General features: G+C 33.4%; 3 protein-coding genes across 3 annotated transcripts; 2 read left to right on the top strand and 1 right to left on the bottom strand.

Moving 5' to 3' along the window:
- The first annotated feature begins 5,842 nt into the window (after positions 1 to 5,842).
- On the top strand, positions 5,843 to 7,466 carry LOC107486320 (protein MAIN-LIKE 1-like). The gene is made up of 4 exons (XM_016106865.2): positions 5,843 to 5,915; positions 6,394 to 7,036; positions 7,153 to 7,255; positions 7,341 to 7,466. Exons 1-4 carry the CDS (start codon positions 5,843 to 5,845, stop codon positions 7,464 to 7,466), a joined length of 945 nt encoding a protein of 314 aa, XP_015962351.2.
- Positions 7,467 to 9,661: 2,195 nt separating this feature from the next.
- On the top strand, positions 9,662 to 12,947 carry LOC107486756 (outer plastidial membrane protein porin). Its single transcript, XM_016107325.3, has 6 exons — positions 9,662 to 9,829; positions 9,991 to 10,058; positions 11,313 to 11,423; positions 11,746 to 11,832; positions 11,974 to 12,182; positions 12,402 to 12,947. Exons 1-6 carry the CDS (start codon positions 9,781 to 9,783, stop codon positions 12,706 to 12,708), a joined length of 831 nt encoding a protein of 276 aa, XP_015962811.1. The 5' UTR covers positions 9,662 to 9,780; the 3' UTR covers positions 12,709 to 12,947.
- A 466-nt stretch (positions 12,948 to 13,413) lies between these two features.
- On the bottom strand, positions 13,414 to 15,968 carry LOC107486755 (hypersensitive-induced response protein-like protein 2). The gene is made up of 6 exons (XM_052260922.1): positions 15,832 to 15,968; positions 15,020 to 15,219; positions 14,537 to 14,657; positions 14,294 to 14,385; positions 14,099 to 14,202; positions 13,414 to 13,953 (listed from the first exon to the last, which is right to left on the bottom strand). The coding sequence occupies exons 2-6, from the start codon at positions 15,206 to 15,208 to the stop codon at positions 13,587 to 13,589; spliced, it is 873 nt and encodes a 290-aa protein (XP_052116882.1). The 5' UTR covers positions 15,209 to 15,219; positions 15,832 to 15,968; the 3' UTR covers positions 13,414 to 13,586.
- Positions 15,969 to 22,882: the final 6,914 nt, after the last annotated feature.

Below are 22,882 nucleotides of genomic sequence, written 5' to 3'. Positions count from 1 at the left end.
GTTAATCTTTGGACATCGCCTATGTATTTGAAGACTCTGAATTAGTCTGTTTTGTCCTGCCTTGTGTAGCAAGAAGGAGATACCTTCTGTATAGAAAAGAAAAAGATAGGAAGATAGAGGATCTCTTTGTCGAATATCTCTATTTGGTTTGAAGAAACCATAGGGTTGTCCTTCTATCATGAAAGAATAAAAAATAGTTGTCACTAATTCTCGAATCTATATGATCCACCGGGAGTTTAAACCAAACTTCTCCAATATAAACCAAAGAAAGTGTCATTCTACCCTATCATATGCCTTACACATATCTAATTTTAATGTCATTTCATTTTTGAGTCCCTTTTTTTGTTCTTCAAGTAATGCATATACTCATGAGCAATTAGGATATTATCAGAGATTAATCTGCCTTTAATAAAAGTACTCTACATAGGGCTAATTAGTCTATTCATCATACCCTAAAGTCTATGTACAAGTACTTTAGAGATAATCTTGTAAAAGATTGATGATAGGCTTATTGGTCTTACCTGAGTCATATCTTTAGCAACAGAAATCTTGGAAATAAGACAGATCATTTGAGTGTGGTTAAAACCCTTCAAAATTTCGCCCCTTGAAAAGAAACTCTTAACTGTTCGAAACACATCACCACTAAGTATGTTTCAGAAGTTTTGAAAAAATTTTGCTATCATAGCATCATCTCCTGCAGTACTTTGAGGATGAATGCTAAATATTGCACGTTTCACTTCTTCCATAGTCACTGATCTTTGAAGCCTACGGTTCATGTGAGCTGTAACCTTATGTTCAAATTCAGTAAGCAGAGGTTTATGGAAAAAAGTTATATTCTGATCACCGAATTTGAGCCATTTAACTCTAAACTTATTTTCCAATAAAATTCCTCATTTTGCAATACTTTTTTAAATTTGTCTTCTATTTCTAAAATGATGTTGCCTTACCCTTTACCTTATTAAAATATATCAGTAAAAAATCAATACCAACATTAAAAAGTGACATACATAATATGAAAAACATTGCGAATTTAACCCTCTACCCCACTAATCTACTATTAAACAGAACAAAAAAAAAATTAAGACCATCTCAGTAAATGGGATAAAACAAACAAATCCACCACCACCAGATACCAAACTTTTGGCGGGCGGATTTTCCATTTATCCCCCCTAGACACAACGTTATCTAAGAATTCCACTTGCCAAATCAAAAGGCTATAAATATAAAACTGTTTGGAGCTTGTTTAAATCAACTGCCAAACAGCAACATCAGCTGACAGCTATCATATCTCTTGTCGCCCTTATTTTAAAGCTTTCATTATTTTGCTAAATAAAAAATTTAATTAAAAATGTCCGAATTTTTCATTCTGAATTTTTATTAAAATTATATGATATATTAGCTGTGAAATAATTAAGCAAATATAGTAGATAACTCACCATTTTTGCGTGATCTATAAATGAATGTTCAACGAGGCTCTCCCTCATCAAATTTGCTCTACCCTCTCTCTACGTTGTTCATTAACGGGGAGTAGAGAGCCATTGAAAGTGAGCTTCTTCATAACGTACGTGGTCTAATCATCTAATTAGCGATTATTAAATATTAACTAGTGACTTTCAATTAGTGATTAGTAATTATTAGCAAGTGACTGTCACTTAGTGATTTAATTACTATATGTTAGAGCCTTAGAGGATAGTGATGACTATTAATAAACTATTCTTAAATGCTATTATTGTTGATTAGTTAGTGATAGGTACTCTTGGTAATTGGTTATTGTTTTACTTAGTTAAAAGTATGATGTTGTTGATTATAATAATTCGTTATAGATGAGTGTTAGGAATCGGTAAATTTTGTGATTTGTAACTATTAATTAATTATTGTTGGTATTTTTAATGGTGTGAAATTTTATTTAATAGTATAAAATTATTTATTTTTTTTTGTTGGTTAAATATTGACTAAATTTTAATAAAAATGTTGGCTTCTTAAACTTTCTCATTCGTTATATTAATAAATTTTAAATAATAAAATATATGTATTCAGTGTATTTCTTTTAAATTTTGATTGACATTAAGTATTTGATTGGGTGTTATTATTTTAATAAAAAATATTTTTTATACATTTTTTTTAATTTTTAGTACGTTTGTCAAATTTCTAGTTGTAAAAGTAAAAGTATTATAAAAAAAACATCTTTTTTTAGAAGTTACAATTTACATATTTTTTTAAAAGATCTTTTTTCTTTAAAAAAAATATTTTTTACATAATAAATAAACAAAAAAATATTTTTATCTTATTTTACCCAAATATAATTGATAGATAAAAAAAATTTTACATGGAATATTCAAACATAAAACTACTTTTGCTTTTGTGAAAGATCTTTTAAAAAATTTCATTTAAAAAATATTTTTTTCAAAAGTGACGACGAAACAAACTTTAAGACACAATTCATGAGACACATTTTTTTTCAATTATATCTCTGATTATTTTTTAAAATTCTAATTTTATTCTTTACCCTAATCGGCTAATCCTCGTAACTCTCCCTCTTTTTCTCCAATTCATTCCACCTTCCTACCTCCTTTTCACCTCCGCCTCCTTCTTCTACCATTGTCACTGTCACCACTGTTGTGTGTCGCCATTGCTTTTCTTTTTTGTCCATCTTTTTTCCTCTCTCTCCTTCTCCCTCTCCTCTGCTGCCGCTACCGCCATCTTTCTCTCAACGTTGTTGTCGTCACCACATCATCGTGTTTTAACCCGCCTTTCTTCTCTGTAGTTTGTGCCGACGCCTTCATTGCAATCTTGGCACATCGCCTCACTTCCAGATCTACCTTTACCTGCTTCTCTTTTTCCTTGGTTTGCGACGACACTAACGCGTCTGTCGCCTCTTTTTACATATAGATCTATCTTCACCGTGTTCATATTTATTTTTTAGATCGATCCTGCTTTTTGTAATTTTTTTTTGCAAATTATTCTTTTTCATCGGATAATTTTGTTCAAGTTTCCTTTTTTTATTGTTTGAATCTTTGTTTCAATTTTTTTTTATATATAAAAATTATTGATTTGATTATTGGATTAGAGATGTTGATGATAGTTCATAGTTATTGGACTAAAATTGAAAAATTAATGACAGTAATGGTGGAAAGTAATGCTCCTAATGGTATTACAGTGAATATAATACAAAGGTAAATATGACATTTAATTTAGATCAATGTGTCTTGTACATAATCACCAACTATAATAAAAAAATTGTATATTTTGTGTCTATATTTTACTGTATATTTGTGTCTGAAAGACACTATTTAAATACTGCCATAAAAAAATGACCAAACATAGCAATACAATAAACCGTATTTTGTTATAATTGTCTATACCACACTATTTTCTCTGCCTTAAAATAGTGACATTTATTAAGTTAATATTTAATTTGATTTTTAAAATTTAAAATTAGACTCAAATTAACCCCTAAAATGCTACATATACAAGTATTTTTTCATCCAAGTTTTATTCAAATAGGTCCAACACCAACAAAAATCACTCTCATTAAAAGAGCGTCATTACATGCGCTTTATCTTCTTCTTTTTTCCCGCGCTTCTTCTTCTTTCAAATACACGTATATGTGGTCTTCTTATTCTTTCAAATTTACGTATACCACCTTCTCCTCTTCCGCCCCTTCGCGCACGCAGATTCTTCTTCTCCTTCTCCTCCTCCTCCTCCTCCTTCTCTTCTTCTTTTTCTTCTCCTCTTTTGTTATCGTCATCACCAACAACACCAACATTTTGTTAATGGATTATTTTTTCAATCAAATTGAATGGAATGCAATTGATAAATTGAATTGAATTGAATTGAATTGACGCAGGTGTTCTGAATTTAAATTGAATTGAATTGATAATCTGTAAATTGTAGACAGAGGTGTTTCGAATTTGATTTTATATAATGTATTATGTTTCGTTCACTCAGTATTATACAATTGTTTCACCATGAGTGCGTGTTCGGTTCATTTTGCAGAAAACTTTCATTCATTCAGTACTATACAATTGTTTCACCATGAGTACGTGTTTGGTTCATTCTGCAGAAAGCTGTTTGAATTTGATTTTATATAATGTATTATATTTCGTACACTCAGTACTATACAATTGTTTCACCATAATGACGTGTTCGGTTCATTATGTAAAAAGCAGTTTGAATTTGAATTTATATAATGGATTATGTTTCGTTCATTCAGTACTATACAATTGTTTCACAATGAGTATGTGTTCGGTTCATTATGCAGAAAGCTATTTGAATTTAATTTTATATAATGGATTATATTTCGTTCATTCAGTACTATACAATTGTTTCACCATGAGTACATGTTCGACTCATTATGTGGAAAGCTGTTCGAATTTGAATTTATATAATGGATAATGTTCCATTCATTTAGTACTATACAATTGTTTCACCATAATAATATGTTCGGTTCATTTCTGTTCTGCACAATTCAAATTTCTTTCTCCTCACCTTCTACTGCTTCTTCACCAGAAAGAGAAAGAGGTAAAGACAAAAAATACAGCAGCAACAACAACAAAAGAATGATGATAAATAGAAAACACGTGAAGAAGAAGAAGCACGAAAAAGAAGGAAGAGAATGAGGAGGAGGAGGAGGAGGAACGCGAAGAAGAAGGCGAAAAAGAAGAATACGCTCCGTGCGTAAACGAGCGTGAAAAGAAAAAGAAGAAGAAGCGCGGGAGAAGAAGAAGAAGATGCGCGGGGGAGAAGAGAAAAAAAAAAGAGAAGAGGCGTGAGAAAAGAAGAAAGCCGAAAAAGCGCGTGACCTAAAATTACTTGGATAAACTTAGATGTCAGAATTGTTTGAATGTGGACAATATCTCAAATTTTAATTAACTCAAATTAATCCTCCAAATTTACAACAATAATCTAAAAGCCAAATTAAATATTACCTTGTCTTTCACTTTTTAGATCTAATGAATTAATGTTATTTATCTAAATATATTATTATCTTTTTAATAAATCCAAAGTGAAATAAAGCGACACTTATTATACAATAGAGAGAGTATTATAGATCATTTAAAATTAATATAACTTTCAAGAATTTTCCGTTTGTAGATTATTCAATTCACAAACTTAACAATAGAAAATTTTATAAATTATTTCAATTCAATAATGAACGTTTTCGTCCTTTTTGTTTAATCTTCACTTAGAATAAAAAACAAATTTTATTTTTCCAATATGATCATTATTAATTTCACATAATTGTTTTCAATTGTACCAAAAAAATTTATATTTCTAAATACATCGAAAAATATGAATAGCAAATATATTCAGAAAAATGATTTTAAAACACAATAAAAATAACTAAATATTAAATATATATTTTTTAAAATAACTTTAAAAATCAGATATTAATACAATTTCTTTGCTATTATAACTAGAAAATAAATTTATTTTTAAAATTTAATAATTTTATATCAAGTGAATTGGGTAAAAAACACAAATAAATCATGAAAGGAAACTTGTTACATGAATAAGCCAAATAGAAAAGTGACTCACGAATCAGCCAAAGCCTATTTCTATATAATTCGAACCTAATAGGTTCGAACTCTATTTGAACGTAAATCGAATCTAATTGGTTCGAACTTCATAGCTATAATTCGAACATAATTGGTTCGAATTATTCTTCATTTCGTGGCTCAAATAATTCGAACCTAATTGGTTCGAATTACATGCAATTGTGGTATAAAAGGAGTTCGAATCAAGAAAATTCGAACCACTTCTCATTTCTCATACCCCACCAAATCCCAGAGAAAACGACCCAGATTCGATCCAAGAAATAGTTGAACCGAGGACTCAGCTTATGGGAGACGATCCTGAAAGGCTGTACCGGTTGGACGGGGTTGCTCATATAGCCGGGGGTGATCAAAGACGAGGTTAGTACATAGAAAACTTTGTGCACACGGTTTATTTGAGTTAGTGGTTTTGCCTGTGGTTTTAGTGGTGGTGCTAATTGGAAATGGTTTATGTTAGAGGTTTTGCATGCGGTTTAGTTGGTGGTTTTATATATGGTTGTGTTAATTGTTTATGTAAGTGGTTTATGTTAGCGGTTTATGTTAGGTGGTATTATTAGTGGTTTATGTTAGGTGGTATTGTTAGTGGTTTATTGTAGTGGTAATGCAAATGGTTTATTTTAGTGGTTTTGCATGCGGTTTGGTTGGTGGTTTATGATAAGTGGTTTTTTGTAAGTAGTTTATGTAAGTGGTTTATTGTGTTAGTATTTTTTTGGCTTACCAGTATTGTATGTGGTTCTAATAATGCGGTCCATTTAATGCGCAGCCACAGCGATGCATCAGGAGCATGCGTCGGCAACAAGGCATGCCACTCGATGAGCGTTATGTTCCATACTTGCAGATGGCCGGCTTATATGGTATCGGTTAGATGAGCCCCTTGTCAGCGCCTTTATCGAGCGGTGGCGTCCTGAGACGCACACCTTCCATATGCCCTTCGGAGAGTGCACCATCACGCTTCAGGACGTGGCGTACCAGTTAGGGTTGGCAGTGGACGGGCGTTATGTCAGCGGTTGCCTTACAGATTTTCATATGTATATCGAGGGCGGACGTCCAGCTTGGGTGTGGTTCGATGAGTTGCTTGGAGTGATTTCTCCTCCGAGCCAGGTTCAGAAGTTCGCAGTTAACTGCACCTGGTTCCAGGAGACTTTCGGAGAGTGGCCCGAGGGAGCCGATGAAGAGACTGTGCGCCGATTTGCTCGTGCCTATATCATGATGTTGTTAGGCACTCAGTTGTTTGGAGACAAGTCCGACAACCGCATTCACATCAGATGGCTTCCCTACGTTGCTAGGCTTGAGGAGATGGGTTCCTACAGTTGGGGGTCTGCTGCATTGGCTTGGTTGTACCGGTGCATGTGCCGAGTGGCAAACAGACATCTGGTGAAGTTAGCGGGCCCACTACAGCTACTTCAGTCCTGGATCTTCTGGCGCTTTCCCAGGTTTAGGCCTGCTGGGTATGACACGTGCAGCTGGCCTTTGGCATCGAGGTATGCTACTCTCGCTTTTATATTTCAAGTTAAGATAGATATTCTTCATGTACGCTTGTAGTGTATTACAAATATGTCATACTTCTGATTAACCATCACACCCATGTGCGCTGCAGGAGGTCAGGTTACAGCCCTTCCTACAGCGAGAAGGGTCCTAGAGTACGGAGCACGCAACTGAAGATAGACATGTTGCAGCCCAGGGATGTGATTGTTGTTCCTGTCATACTTTTATTTGAATAACTAGACATCAGATGTTTCTGTATTATAAGAGTTGGCGTGACAACATAGCTATTTTTCTGTGCAGTTTATCTGGATGCCGTATAGCTCCCCCGATGTACTTCAGGTTGTGCATCCGGAGGCGTTGGAGCCTCGCCACACGGCGCTTTGGCGGTCTGTCACATTGCTTATATACTTTGCCGTTGTAGAGTGACATCAGGTAGATAGGGTTCTACCTCAGTTCGGTGGTGTGCAGCCTCTCCCGCGTCCCGCCTTTAACATCGACTTTCTGATGTCGAAGGACAGGAGAGGCGGTGATCGTTGGTTCCCGTCTGTATTACGGCATTGACATACTCTTTGGGAGACCCGTGCGGACCACGTCCTCCGGTTCGATGTTGTTGCCGACTCTGGACCTTCGCACGCCTTCCTAGACTGGTGGAGTTGGCATGGAAAGAGGTTCTTATCACCCGAGTTTGATTTGGGGGATCCGAGGGGCGTTCCTATTCCTGTCAAGGCATCACAGAGGGGTCCTGGGCGAGTTTCCGACATGGATCGAGTCGACGACGTCCCTGATAGGCGACGGGTTGAGAGGAGAGCTCGTGTCGGGACACGACGGAGCCAGCGTGAGTGGAGATGGGTAGAGCAGGCTATCGACGAGGCTAATGAGGCAGGTAGGGGTGGTCGTCGAGGACAAGGGCGTGGAGGTAGACGGAGGGCACCCATTGCGGGCCAGGACCATGGTGAGGCTGGTGGCCTTGGTGGACAGGGGCACGCCACCGGAGATCCCGCTGCCCATGCTGAGGCTGGACTTGGGGAGGTGCCGCTGGGAGATTACTTCGTTGGAGTTCCCCCTTATGACCACACACCTCAGGAGAGTAGGCCATGGGTGAGTCCAGGCAGCACGTTTTCAGACTTACTTGCCGGTGTTGGGTTTGATGGGGATCTTGGATCCCCCTTCTTTGATGACATCAGTGCCATGATGCATGATGATGAGGCTGTCCCTGGGCGGAGTCAGACGACGGGGACACAGGCAGCGTTAGATGTCGATCTGAATGAGCCGCCCTCCGTGTCTCCTCCTCAGTATTTCGCTTTGGGTGGTACCCCAGCATCGGCACATACTGCTGGGTCACATTTCAGTTGTCGGGCCGTCCTCATCCCGACCGGTACATGTCCAGCCTAGGACGCCTGCACAGCCAGCCCCGCAGGACGAGGATGAGGAGCCGCTTATCCGGAGAGGTCAGAGGACACGGGTTCCACGTCGTTGCTTCACGGGGTCGCATCTTTTTAGATGATTTATGTGCCGAGTTGTATGTTACCCATGTTGGTCTATGTATTTTGTTACCAGTGTTACTTCGTATCCACCTTTACATGTATGTCTGTGTTACTCTGAAAACATCTGTACTTAATATTTTGATGTTATTTAATTTCCGCATCATGTCTTGATTAATGTAACTCGTACACTAATTTATTCCCATGCACGTAACATATTCACCTCTGTTCCTTACTAATTCGAACCATCTTGGTTCAATTTGCATTTAAAGTAATTCAAACAAATTAGGTTCGAATTATTTGAGCCACGAAATGAAGAGTAATTCGAATCTATTAAGTTCGAATTATAGCTATGAAGTTTGAACCAATTAGGTTTGATTTACGTTCAAATAGAGTTCGAACCTATTAGGTTCGAATTATATAGAAATATGCTTTGACTAATTCGTGAATCACTTTTCTATTTGGCTGATTTGCGTAAATTTTTTCTCTCCTTGGCTTATATAAGTGATTTGCCCAAGTGAATATTTTGTAAATGACCATAAAATTTTTAAAACATTAAAAAGAAATTGAAAATGTAGTGATTGAATTTTAATCCATTTGGGTATTTGTTTTCTAAATATCTTTTCAAGTGTTCATAATAAAAGATCAAATAAAATGCATAAGTTATTTATCAAATACAAAATTTATTTGTTATTTAAAAAATATATTTTAATTATTTTGTGACTTTTTAAAAATTTTCAAAATTTATTTATTATTATTCATATCTCTCATTATTTTTGTTATAGTTTTGGATATTATTTTTAATAATTTTATTAATCCTATGATTCAACATTTAATCCATTATCTACGGTTTTACATCTTTAACATATTTTTATAAATTAATATAATTTTAGCCCAAATTTTATTTTTCATAATGAATTAATTAGTATCTACATTAAAGTAAAATGATAAAATCCAAATTAAACAAAAACCTGCAAAATTGGGAAATGACAAGAGTTTAGATTTTAGAGCACCCATCAACCAACGGTGGAGATGACATCATCAGAATTTCCTTTCTTGAGAACAAAGCCTTGGAGAAAATTATATAAAAAAAAAACCCTTCCGAAAAGAAATATTTAATATTTATTTAGGGTTTCACCTATAAATTTATTTCAGATTCGCTCGAACACAAAACACCAACCTTTCATTCACTATTCCTCCGATTTTCTTCCCCACAAAAATTAAAATTTTCCGATCCCCATTTTCTCTTTCTCTCTCCAATGGCAAAGGGTCCTGGTCTCTACACTGAAATCGGCAAAAAAGCCAGGGGTACCTTACTCCCTCTTACTCTCTCTTCCACCGTTTTCTCTATCTAGTTTCTTCGTCTGCTGGATTTTGAATTTGCAATTCGTGGGTTTTTTTTAATATGGAATTTGTGATTTTTTTTTATAAACCCTGAAAGTTTCGGTTTTTATTTTTCATTTTTGTAGATCTGTTGTTCAAGGACTACCACAGTGACCAGAAGTTCACCATCAGTACCTACTCACCCACTGGAGTTGTGAGTAATTTTTTTTAATAAAAGAAATTTAATTTTCAGGTTCTGTTCATTTTCTTTTTTTTTTTGAAAGTTGAATTAGTGGTATGAATATTTGCTTTTGTAGTGTTGGATTATGTTTTATTGGATGTAAATGTGTTGCTTGTGTGAATAATGTTGATGAAATGAATGAGCTGGTTTGAACTAAATGGAGGGATTCTGTTTGGAGGTTTTGTACTTTGATAATCTCTCTTTATTTTGACTGAAAAATGCTGTGTTGTTCATTTTGATTTTTAAAAATTTCAATTATTGATAACTATACATATAGGGGTCTTCATTCTTCAATGCTTAATTATTGAACAAAACATATTTTGTTTTGCTACTAGCTTTATTATAAGCCGTTTTGAATGAAATCTATAGCTATATATAATGAGAGTTGGGGTACTTGGTTTGGTTGCTTTGGTATCTCTTATTTGGTCTTTTTCTTGAAAAAAGAAAAACAATTTTTTCTTCTTCTAGGATTTGAACACGAGACCACTGGTTTTGAGATTAAAGAACTAATCTCACACTTATGTTGCCTTTTCATCCTCTAATCCAATTCCATGTTTATATCTTTTTGAAAAGGAAAAGACTCCACTCCTCTTTTTTCTTTGGTTATTTGAATTATTGTCTTTTTGTTCTCGGTGATTGTGACATCACTTTCTCTCATTTGGTGGTTTGTAACTTGCTTCACTGCCCTTTTTCTTCCTCAGTTGAAAATTAAAGTGAGAAGCGTATTTCTATAGTAGTTGTGCATGTTAGGACTCAATTATGTGTAATTTAACCCTTTTTGTTATAGCATCGATTAAAATGATTGATAAATGCCTCATAAGAGGTGTGATGTTCTAGAAGCCCCAAAATTGTTAGGGTTTTTAAGTTTTAATTATGAGTGTTCAACTTATTCGCATAGTGTTTTGGGGGTTGTCCAATATTCCCTACTTGCTGCCATGATCTACTTGAATTAAAGGTGTTAAGTGTGTAAATTTTAATATTTGGTAAAGATCTCGGATGTATCTGCTACAAAAATGTTTTAATGACTTGTATCCTAAGCTTTGCAGAACCCTAGAAATTCATTGAATTTGTTTTAAAGTAGCAAATCAGTTTGCACTTATGTGCTTTAAACGCATTCTTTAAATCGATACTGTGGAGCCCATTTTATAAAAAAATGTCATCCATGATTTTAGTATCATTTAAACCTCTGTTTCGCTACATGTCTAATGTTTATGTTTGCTGATGCAGGCCATCACGTCATCAGGAACCAGGAAAGGTGAATTGTTTGTGGGTGATGTTAACACCCAGTTGAAGAACAGAAATGTCACCACCGATATCAAAGTTGATACAGATTCTAATGTAAGTTTGGCGTATGTGTTTGGATTGTTTATATTTCTTACTATCTGATTTATCACCCATTATACTGAGTTTTGTACTGCCTTGGTTCTGATATATCACCCATAACATAATTATTAATCCCGTTTTTGCATTGAACTGTTGGTTAGATTAATGACTTTGTTGGCATATTAGATTATATGTAGCAGTGGCATGTGAAATTGTAATCTCTTTGAAATTGAAATTTTTCAAGGGAACAGCTTTTCAATGTCTAATTGTTAATGCAACTTATTTATTTTTTCGTATGATAGTTTTGCTAAACTTGATTCACGATGGTTCCTTTCAGCTCTTCACAACCATCACTGTTGATGAGCCTACCCCTGGTTTGAAGGCTATCTTTAGCTTCAAAGTTCCTGATCAAAGGTCTGGCAAGGTAAGAACATAATAAATTTATACATATTCATGCCTCTAGAATAATTATGCAGTTAGAGAAACCAACCTCGATAAATCTGGGTAAATTTATTACATTCTAATACTTAATTGGTATTAAGTTGTTGGATATTCTTTTAAACAGGTGGAACTTCAGTACTTGCACGACTATGCTGGAGTGAACACCAGTGTTGGGTTGACGGCAAACCCAATCGTGAACCTTTCTGCTGTTTTTGGAACTAGCATTCTTGCTCTCGGAGTGGATCTTTCATATGATACCAAAAGTGGGGATTTGACAAAATCGAACGCGGGAGTCAGCTTCACCAAAGATGACTTGATTGCCGCATTGACTGTGTGAGTAATAGATGCCCCCTTTCAAGCCATAATTTTTGTTGAATTGTCTGCATTTATTTGACTTCAACTTTAATGTTAACCACTTGTGGAGATACCGAATTTTATGATGATCTGTTTAGAATTTGTAGCTTGTATGCTTACAGAATTTAACATGAAAAAATGAATTAATGTGTACTCTTTTTAGTTTAATTCTATTCTGATACGAATTCTTGCGTGCAGGAATGACAAGGGCGATGCTTTGAATGCTTCATATTATCATGTGGTCAACCCCTTGACCAACACTGCTGTTGGTGCCGAGGTGACTCACAGGTTCTCGTCCAACGAGAACACCCTCACCCTTGGTGCCCAGCACGCGTTGGACCCCTTGACCACAGCGAAGGCTCGCGTCAACAACTACGGCAGGGCAAGTGCTCTCATCCAGCATGAGTGGCGCCCCAAATCGTTCTTCACTATTTCCGGGGAAGTGGACACCAAGGCGATTGAGAAGAGTGCGAAGATTGGATTGGGTTTGGTTCTCAAGCCCTAGGAGTTTTTATCCATCTTGGCATGAGCTTTGTTATAGGGGGGGAAGGGGGATAGGAAGCATGCAGTTTTTATTTTCTTAAAGTTGGTGGTTCTTCTTGGGCAAGAAGTGTTTATGTTTTCTTTACATTTGAGCAATTCAACTTTGTAAAAATAAGTAGGTTTTTTTATAAACCAAATGGTTTGACTCATTGTTGAGGCTTTAACTTGCGCGAAATTTTTATATTGTTTTTGTTCCTACAATGGTTGTTTGTTTATTATGCCTCTTGGATGGGATACATGTTTGGTTCTGTTTTTGAATAAATAATTGTAGGTATAATTGATTTTGATATAAAGTGATTGATGTATTTGTTTAATTTCTTTTAAGAATAACGTTTTCGAACTACGTAAGCAAATATTAGTTGTAAATTTATTTTTGGCAAAAAAGGGAGAGAAAGAGAGAAAAAGAAGAAGCAAATGTATGCTTACGTTTGGGATTTGTTTTAGAAGTAATTTTTTTTATAGGAAGTAACAGATTTCATTTTTCTCAATGAATTATAGAAGCAAGAATCGATACCTTTGTTTGGATTCTGTAATATGATGAGTTTCCATCTCTCTATTCTTCTATCCATTAAGCTCCTTAGGAAGCATGATTAATAAGCTAAGGCAATTTTAATTGTTAGCAAGAATATACAAAATGTAAATTTAAACACACGCAAATGAGACATAATTAAAGAAAATCTAAGTAATCCTTGCAGGCTTCCACCAATCTTTAATATTGAAAGCTTTAACAACTAGTCTTTAAAACACAAAATCAAGCACAAAAGCATCAATTATCCAGAAAGCGCACACACACACACACAATATACATTAGTAATGTCATTTACAATTCCAGAAAAAGGCTTAATTTAAGAGATTTGGTGAGGCATTGGCCTGAAGTAAACCATCTCTGATTTGCTCAGAAACATCCCTAACAGCACCAGGACCATGTGGTATGAACACTGCTGAGGACTTTGAAGAAGCACCAATTTCCTTCATTGTGTCGAAGTATTGTGTCACCAGAACCATGTCCATGATATCTTTTGCTGTTGTCCCGGGCACGTTCTCGGAGAATGCAAGCACACTGTCCCTCAGTCCATCCACAATGGCCTGGCGCTGTCGAGCTATTCCAAGTCCCGACAGGTATTTGGACTCGGCTTCTCCCTCGGCTTTCTTGATCTGAAGTATTTTCTCTGCTTCAGCCTTTTCATTAGCAGCTAGCCTCACAAGTCTACCAAATGAGTGATTATGATTATGTTTACTTAATTAGTTTGAACTTTGAAAGAGAAAGTTGAAATGCAAGCAAACATATGAAAAGCTGCATGTATATATGAATATTTATGCATGTTAAAAGTAATTTTTGATCAACTAAGAACAGATTACCTGCATTAATCTCATTCATAGCTCTCTTGACATGAACATCAGGCTCTATATCAACAATAAGGGTCTGAACAATCTCATATCCATAAGCAGACATGGCCTAAAACAAGAGTTTAAGATAATTTGTTAATCACAAAGTAATTGACAAGGATTATGATAACAAAAGCTGAAATTGCAGGCCGAAATAACACCTTTTCAAGCTCATCTTCGACGGCCCTTGCTATGTCGTTCTTCTGCTCAAAGACAGCATCCAGCTCCAACTTTGGCACACTTGCCCTGATAACTGAAGAAATACAAAAAAAAAAAGCATAAGCAGCATTCTATAGAAGCAGTAGATACTATATAGTTCCATTAATGGAGTGATCTTGCATTAATTTCAGGTAAGTAACATTTCTAAAACAGAATCAAGCACAATAATCGATCATTCCACATACCGTCGAAAACATATGACTGTATCTGTTCCTTTGTGTTGGTGAGCCTATAGAAGGCGTCAGATGCTTTATCGGCCAAGGCGCGGTATTGCACAGAAGCAACCACATTCACAAACACATTATCCTAACAAGTATTTCAGAGTTAACCTTTAACAATTGTTCACAATAGATCAAATGGAAAACACACATCTACCTTCTAAATCTTAAAAGGTAAAAGGTATATTGGAGAACAAGGAAATTTCCTGAAGCATAGATCAAAAGAAATAACATAGGGAACAATATGCAACTGTACTACTTTGCAAAATTCATCACAGTTGAAAAATTAAAAGTTTTAAAATTCACACAATCTCTCATAGGCAAATTGTTGTTCTTAAGCAATTATAACTTTGAGTAGTGTTCTGAACACAAAACAAAGTGATCACAAATCATATCATCTAAAGAAGAGCTAATATTACAGAAGGAGGAGGTAAAGGAAGCAAAAGAAACCTTGGTTTTTGTCTCGCATTTGACATCGAGTTGCTGCACACGGAGGGAAAGGCCGCCGGCTATCTGGTATCCGAGGCACCAAGGCAGGCAGTGACACCCAGGTTGCAGAATATCATCAAATTTCCCAAAGTGCTCCTTAATAGCCACATTTGATTGCCCAACTATAATACAACCTAAAGCTTGACCCATATCTTTCAATTCTGCACTTGAATAGCATTTACTCAGTAAACTAGGTTATAATTAATGAAATAATCTTTGTCAAAACACAAGAATCTAGCAAAAATTTCAACACAAAACAATATACTCAAGGAGAAATTTTAAACAATAAGAAACATAAAGATAATACCAAGTTTTTGTTTTCAGCTAATTATGACTATGAGTATGGAACTATGACTAGAAAAAGAAAAGAATTAACACACAAACATTACTAGTTTATTATCTCAGACACAAATCAATCCAAAATGAAAAATGATGATAATTACTCTTACGAGAGGGAAATATGCTAAAACCTATAATTGAAATTTGAACCCTAAACATTCAACTATCATTGAGATAGAAAAGAGAAAAACCATGACATCATTCATGATATGTCATGAGATAATAATCAAGAAGTAAGTAAACAACATAGCAATTCTGATCCTTATCAATTAAACTGCATTAAATCTTCATTCTCTTTTGAATTTTGCAGTAGAAAGCAAGCATAAAAGGTAAAACAAAAATTACAATTTATGAAAAGAGTAACACCAACACTCAAACGAAGCAAAGCAACAATACAAAACTAATAATTCCTGCAGAGAAGAGAAATTATTCACCTTTCTATTGAATGGAATATCCTCCTATGAACTTAGCCTTGTGAGTCTTACTTGTATTGCTATGTATATATAGAGCAATTAGTACATGGACTTGGAGCTTCACAAAGAGGTCGTGACTAGTGACTTTATCTGCACGGTAAAAACTGTAACTAATTTAAGAAAAATGCGAAGATTTTTCGGGATAAATTAGAACTTAAAAAATTAAATGAATATTTTTTTTTAAAAAAAATGTTATTATAGCTTGTTTGGAAATTTCTGAATTAGAATTTATTCAAGAATTAGAATTTTTTTTCTTATTTTAGAATAAATAAAAATAAATAATTAAATTCTCACCTTTTTTTATTTATAAATCAGACCAAAAAAGTCTGATTTTAAAATCAATTCTCATACTAAACAAGTTTAATATGTTAAATGTCAAAAATATTTCTATTTATAATTGATTATTCTAATTTTGCCTTAACACTTATTTAGTTTTCTTTTTTCCTTTTATTAAAGACAAAATTATAAAAAAAATTTAGTTCATATAAGAGTTATTTTAAATTAAAGAATTGATTTTTTTTATTAATATGTTAAAGTCATTTCAAATTATAGAATTAAATCTTAAATAGAAATGATTTATTCTTAAAAAAATATAATTCTTTTTTCATATCCAAATAATTTTTAAACAAACTCTTAAAATTTTAGTTTTTCAAAAATTTCAGCCTCTCTATTATCACTATTTTTTAAATTTATCACTAAAGACAGTACTAAATTTCAGTCTATATTTTTGAAAAGTCGAAAACTAAGCGAATTCCGAGTTATCGTTCCCTGAATTTATCCCAGTTGCCATCCAAGGAACGAACCACAGAGGCTCCTTCGGTAGTAAGGAACCAAAATCCTAAGCAAATAAGGAAGGAAAAAAAAACGGGGAGGCCTAACTAACATAATGCAAAGGGTCAGTTTCAGTTTCAATTTCAGTTTCATGAAACAAACAAACATTGCCTTACTTTCATTTTTTTTGGTTGTCTTTTCAATATGGGCAAGACGCCAAAACCAAAACCAAACAGCATTTAATCGTAGGGACCACGCGTTTTTGTAATCATATGTGGAATATTTTCAAATTACAAATATCTTCTTTCTTCCTTCCTCGTTATTTCTCAACATTCTTTTATAGTTGTTTTCCATTTTTTAACTTACTTTATTAAAGTCAATGTGGAAACTGCGATGAGTGGGTATATTATAAGAATAATGTATGTCATTATATGAGTTGAGACTAAGATATGGATGAATAAGACATAGATAACACTTTTGTGTATGTATAAATTTAATATTTTGTGACTTGGTTGATTTTGTAAATACAATTTTATTTTATTCACCAAGGATATTTTTATGACAAATGTGTTCCGAAAAAAAAAAGAAATGTCTTAAAATTTTATTTATTACTAAAAAAGAAAAATAAAAAATAAAACATTCTAAATATAACTTATTAACATAAAATATAATAAATAAAGAATTAAAATATATTTAATTAATAAAAAATTAAAAAATATAACAATTTTTACTTAATAAAAAGTATTTAAAAATAGATAATATTTTCATGTCATACTTTTGAAAGCAATTATATAAAAAAGAAAAAAATATAAAAATATAAAATTAGGTGAGTATTATTGTTTTTATTTTTTCTTATGTGGTATTATTTCTACTATAACATATTATTAAACAATGTATATAAATAACAAGTTGCCAGGTTCATAGTTCATACATTTAGTACGCTATGAGGCTGGTTACCCAAAATATGAATTAGAAAATGCGAAAAAGGAATCGTAATCCATAGAATTGACAATCACATAATTAGTAATTTACACAAGTCTATGGGCCTTGTACATAGTATGCCTAGTAAATTCAATTCTAAACTTTTGTTTGCTTAGTTGCACCAAAATTTCATTCAGGGCGTGTGTGGTTGAATAAAAAGATTCATCCATGCTTAACTAAATATTGGAAATTTGATATTTACTTTGAGTATGAATAAAAAAATAATTTTAAAACTCTAGATAACAATCTTAAAATACTTAAAACTGTAAAAAAATAATTTTAAAACTCTAGATAACAATCTTAAAATATTTAAAACTGAAAATAATTTATTGGGATTAAATACAATTTTAGTTTAGTATAGGCTGAAATTTTTTTGTTCCCAATTTTTTTTTTTTGCATACAAAATTTCCTTTAAGATCTATCTTGATTTTAAAATTATTCTTATCTCAGACCAAAACCGTACGAAGACGAAGGTGGCAGCGAAAACGGAGACAAATTGAATCGTGGACAGCTTTTCTTTTTTCTTTTTCTCTTATCCCTTTTGAGAAGAAGAAACACTCTCTTTCTCTTGTTTTTTTTTATTTTATAATTTTTTTTGTTATGGATAATTTGATTTAAAATGTTAATATTTAAATAGAAAATACAATTTTAAAATTTAATTTTAAATTTTATGGACAATTTTATATACAAACAAAAAGTTAGAAGTAAAAAAAATTTTTAATTTATACATTAGAGATCAAAATCGTACTTAACTCTAATAGATTGTATTCAACTGTAAGTATTTTAAATTTCTAATGATAGAAAAAAAAATAGCAAAATTAATACCTAAACGAGGAGGCAATCAATTAATACCTGAGAATAACTTATAGGGTTCATTAAATAACCTCGTGACAAAGTCTAAGAACTCGATACCTACACAATAAGTACAATATACATATATAAATCCAACACCAATTTTGGTAGCGTGTTTGAATGATCAATCACGAAGGATATGATCAGTGAGGTGTTCATGTCCTCCGCTATCTAATTCGTGCATCCCAAAATTTAATAATACTTGAAAAATCTATCTATATTATCTAAAATAGAAGTTGATATTAAGATAAAATGAAGAGTAAAGTTTTGAGGGACTAACTTATAATAGAAACGGTAACAATAATTATTGAAGTAGAAAGAACAGCAGTAAAAAGAGTAGAAATAGTTCGGGTCGCATTCACAACACTATCTCCAAATTCAGATTCTTTATGTACATATTAATCTTTCTAAACTTTAAAATTAAATAGATTAGTCTTTCAAAATATTAAAATTAAACAAATTAGTACCTGTCAATTAACTAACAGGAAAGTCTATGAAGGTGATGGACGCCATGACAAGGATGAAGATTAACATTATGTGTCTACACAAAATGAAATAGGTTGGTGCAAAAGTTAGGGAGTTGGATACTTCTGGTTTCAAACTTTGGTATACAAGAAAGGTGAAGAATAGGAATGTAGTTGGAATAATTGTGGATAAGCAGTAGAAGAAGGACGTAGTGGATGTCAAGAGGGTGGGAGATCGGATCATCTCTATCAAACTTGTGGTGGAGGGAGGTACTTGCCATGTGATTAGCACCTATGCACCGCAAGTGGGTTCGGACGAACAACACAAGATAAGGTTTTGGGAGGATCTAAAGAGTTTGGTTCAAGGCATACCTTTGGGAGATAAGATTTTCTTAGGAAGAGATTTAAATGGCCATGTTGGGAGAGAAGTGACTGGATATGGGAGTATTCACGGAGGCTATGGTTTCGGGGTGATCAATACCGATGGTAAAACTATTTTGGACTTTTCCTAAACCTTTGATCTTCTCATCGCAAATACATGTTTTAAAAAGAGAGACGAACATCTTATAACCTATACGAGTGGCATGACAAACTCTCAAATCGACTTCTTCTTGTTGAGGAGAGTCGACCGAAAATTTTGCATTAACTGTAAAATTATCCCGGGAGAGAGTTTGACAACACAACATAGGGTGCTCATCATGGATTTTCGCGTTGAGCAAAAGTTGAGGAAAAGACATCATACGAAGAACTCAAGGACGAGGTGGTGGCGAATGAAAGGTGAGAAACAAAGAAGCTTCCTAAGACGGGTAGGAGAAGAAGCAAAGTGGGATGGGAATGGAAGCGCGGAAGAGATGTGGAGGGAGATGGCAGAAGTTATTAGAAGAACAGCAGAAGAAAGTTTTGGTGAATCTAAAGGAATAGGACCAAGAGACAAGGAGTTCTGGTGGTGGAATGCGAGTATACAAGAAAAGATAAAGATAAAAAGGAAATGCTTTAAAGAGTGGTATTTATGCCGCAATGCAGATAACTGGAAAAAATATAAGGCGGCTAAGAAAGAGACAAAAGTGGCTGTAAGTGAAGCAAAAACAAGAGCATATGAGGGTCTCTACCAGTCTTTAGGCACGAAAGAAGGAGAAAAAGGTATATATAGAATCGCAAAGAGTCGAAAAAGAAGAACGAGAAATTTGGATCAGGTTAAGTGCATAAAGAATAAGGATGGAGAAGTGTTGGCTCAAGAGGAGAAGATTAATGAAAGGTGAAAGAACTACTTATACGAGTTATTTAATGAAGGACAGAAGACTCTTCCGAGCCTTGGTCGATTATGCACAAGGGAAGAAGATCAAAACTTTGACTACTATCGAAGGATTCGAGACTTTGAAGTAAAAGAGGCTCTAAAGGAGATGAAAAATGGCAGGGTAGTAGGACCTGATAATATCCCGATGAGGTTTGGAAGGATCTTGGAGAAAAAGGCATCAACTGGTTAACCAAGCTTTTTAATGAGATTTTAAAGTCAAAGAAGATGCCTGATGAGTGGAGAAAGAGCACCTTGATACCTATCTACAAGAGTAAGGGGGATATATAAAGTTGCATAAACTATAGAGGGATTAAACTTATGAGTCATACTATGAAGTTATGAGAAAGGGTGATAGAACGGAGGTTGAGAAAAGAGACACAAGTAACAGAGAACCAATTTAGATTTATGCCAGGAAGATCTACCACTGAAGCGATATACCTATTAAGAAGGATGATGGAGAGGTATCGTAGTAATAAAAGGGATCTACATATGGTATTTATTGATTTGGAAAAAGCGTATGATAGGGCACCAAAGGAGGTCTTATGGAAGGTTTTAGAAAAGAAGAGAGTAAGGATCGCATATATTCAGGCAATTAAAGACATGTATGATGGGGCCACAACTAGTGTGAATACTCAAGGTGGTGTGACGGAGGAATTCTTAAAAATTAGATTTTTTTATGAGGAGAGAAGAGTTAAAAATTCAAAAATTGATTTTTCTTATGGGAGAGTCAAGGGAAGACTTAAATAAGAAGTTGGAGTTATGGAGAGAAGCTTTAGAAGTGTATGGTCTGCGCATAAGTCGTAGCAAGACGGAATATATGGAATGTAAGTTCAGTTTGAGAAGGAAAAACCCAATATAGAGGTGAAGATTGGAGAAAACATCCTAGGAAAAGTTAAAAGTTTTAAGTATCTTGGGTGCATCATACAGGATAATGGAGAGATTGAACAAGATGTAAATCATATGATCCAAGCAGGTTGGTCAAAATGGCAGAGTGCATCTGGTTTTATATGCGACAAAAAAGTGCCTTTAAAACTTAAAGGTAAATTCTATCGCACCGCTATAAGACCGGCTATGCTGTATAGTACAGAGTGTTGGGCGGCTAAAGGGGAGCACGAACATAAGCTGAGTGTGGCAGAGATGAAGATGTTGAAATGGATGAGTGGTCATACGCGATTGGATAAAATAAGGAATGGAGATATAAGGGAGAGAGTTGGAGTAGCACCCATTGTGGAAAAGATGGTTGAATCGCGTCTCAGGTGGTTTGGACATGTGAGAAGAAGACCGATAGAACATCCAGTTAAGAGGGTAGATGAGATGGAAGATGGACAAAGGGCGAAAGGCAGAGGAAGACCTAAGAAAACCATCCATGAGGTGGTCAAACGAGATCTACATGTAAACGATCTCTTTGTAGAAATGATACATAACAGAGCACAATGACATCGTTTGATTCATGTAGCCGACCCCACTTAGTGGGACAAGACTTTGTTGTTGTATTTTAAATATATTAAATATATTAAAATTTAAATTTTTTATTATTATACTCTTAACATGTTTTTTTAGGATACAAATTAGTTAATTTCTTTTTTTCTTAAAAAATATGTTTTTCACATAATAAATAAAAAAAGTACTTTTATATTGTTATACTTAAATATAATTGATAGATAAAAAGATTTTTTGCATGAGATATCTAAACATAAAATTATTTTACTTTTTAAAAAATCTTTTAAAAAAAAGATAATTAAAAAAAAAATCTTCTATCAGAAACTCATCCAAATAAATTCTTAATATATCAATATTAGCAATAAATAAATAACAAATTATTTAATATTTAATATTTTTACATTATTTATTTTTATATATTTTGATATGTTTGTGTAATTTTTTATTTTTATGTATTATATATTTATTTCTACAATTTAAAATTTTTGAATCTGTCATTGAACTTCACGTATCCGACGAAACGTCAAAAACCTATTCGATAATTTTTATTTTTTAGGGATAAATTTGTTCGCACAAAAGTTTTTAAAGACTAAATAATCACCCTAAAATGAAATGAGTTTATGTTTATTATTCTTTCTAGCTAATTGTGTTATGCCAGTAAATTTTATTAGATGTAAATTCTTTCTATTTGTTTTCTTCCCTAATTCATGCTACCAAGAAATACCATAACACAACAAAAATTATATAGAATCTTATCCTACTAAATTGCATCAAATACATAATCTAAGTATCTAACTCCATCATTATGTTTTATCATAGCAATGCCTGCACTTAGTTTATTTAGACTTAGATATTTTTTGATAAATTTGCAAGAGTTTAATTTTAATATATCGACAGTATAAAACATTACAGTATAATTATATTTGTTTAATTTTTTATAATTTAATTCATAAAAAATTTTATATTCAATCTATAAATATTTGTATTTTTAAATTTCATCAAGATCTTTAAAAAACTTTTTTAATTGAATTTTTTTGTATATTTATTCATGTAGTTAATATATAGAGTAGTGATTTTTATTGATATGTCATTATATAATAAACTCTTCTCAACCTGATTTTATTTTAAATACACACGAAAATAATAGAGTCATCTAAACTTGTATCTTATCTACAAAATTATTATTTCAGTGAAAATTACGAGAAAGATT

The sequence above is a fragment of the Arachis duranensis genome, chromosome 4 (assembly GCF_000817695.3).
Source record: "Arachis duranensis cultivar V14167 chromosome 4, aradu.V14167.gnm2.J7QH, whole genome shotgun sequence".
NCBI classification, from domain to species: Eukaryota; Viridiplantae; Streptophyta; class Magnoliopsida; order Fabales; family Fabaceae; genus Arachis; species Arachis duranensis.
The sequence above is the reverse complement of the archived record's forward strand: the minus strand, read 5'-3'. Positions and strand labels throughout refer to the sequence as shown.

What these genes read in the sequence shown, in the direction of transcription:
- LOC107486320 (XM_016106865.2), top strand. Translation starts at nt 5,843, where the DNA reads ATGGGAGACGATCCTGAAAGGCTGTACCGGTTGGACGGGGTTGCTCAT. An exon ending in CGGGGGTGATCAAAGACGAG is followed by an intron (nt 5,916 to 6,393) that starts GTTAGTACATAG and finishes CCATACTTGCAG; the next exon opens with ATGGCCGGCTTATATGGTAT. An exon ending in GGGATGTGATTGTTGTTCCT is followed by an intron (nt 7,256 to 7,340) that starts GTCATACTTTTA and finishes TTTTCTGTGCAG; the next exon opens with TTTATCTGGATGCCGTATAG.
- LOC107486756 (XM_016107325.3), top strand. Translation starts at nt 9,781, where the DNA reads ATGGCAAAGGGTCCTGGTCTCTACACTGAAATCGGCAAAAAAGCCAGG. An exon ending in AATCGGCAAAAAAGCCAGGG is followed by an intron (nt 9,830 to 9,990) that starts GTACCTTACTCC and finishes TCATTTTTGTAG; the next exon opens with ATCTGTTGTTCAAGGACTAC. An exon ending in TTGATTGCCGCATTGACTGT is followed by an intron (nt 12,183 to 12,401) that starts GTGAGTAATAGA and finishes TCTTGCGTGCAG; the next exon opens with GAATGACAAGGGCGATGCTT.
- LOC107486755 (XM_052260922.1), bottom strand. Translation starts at nt 15,208, where the DNA reads ATGGGTCAAGCTTTAGGTTGTATTATAGTTGGGCAATCAAATGTGGCT. An exon ending in AATGCGAGACAAAAACCAAG is followed by an intron (nt 14,658 to 15,019) that starts GTTTCTTTTGCT and finishes AATACTTGTTAG; the next exon opens with GATAATGTGTTTGTGAATGT. An exon ending in ACAGTCATATGTTTTCGACG is followed by an intron (nt 14,386 to 14,536) that starts GTATGTGGAATG and finishes GTATTTCTTCAG; the next exon opens with TTATCAGGGCAAGTGTGCCA.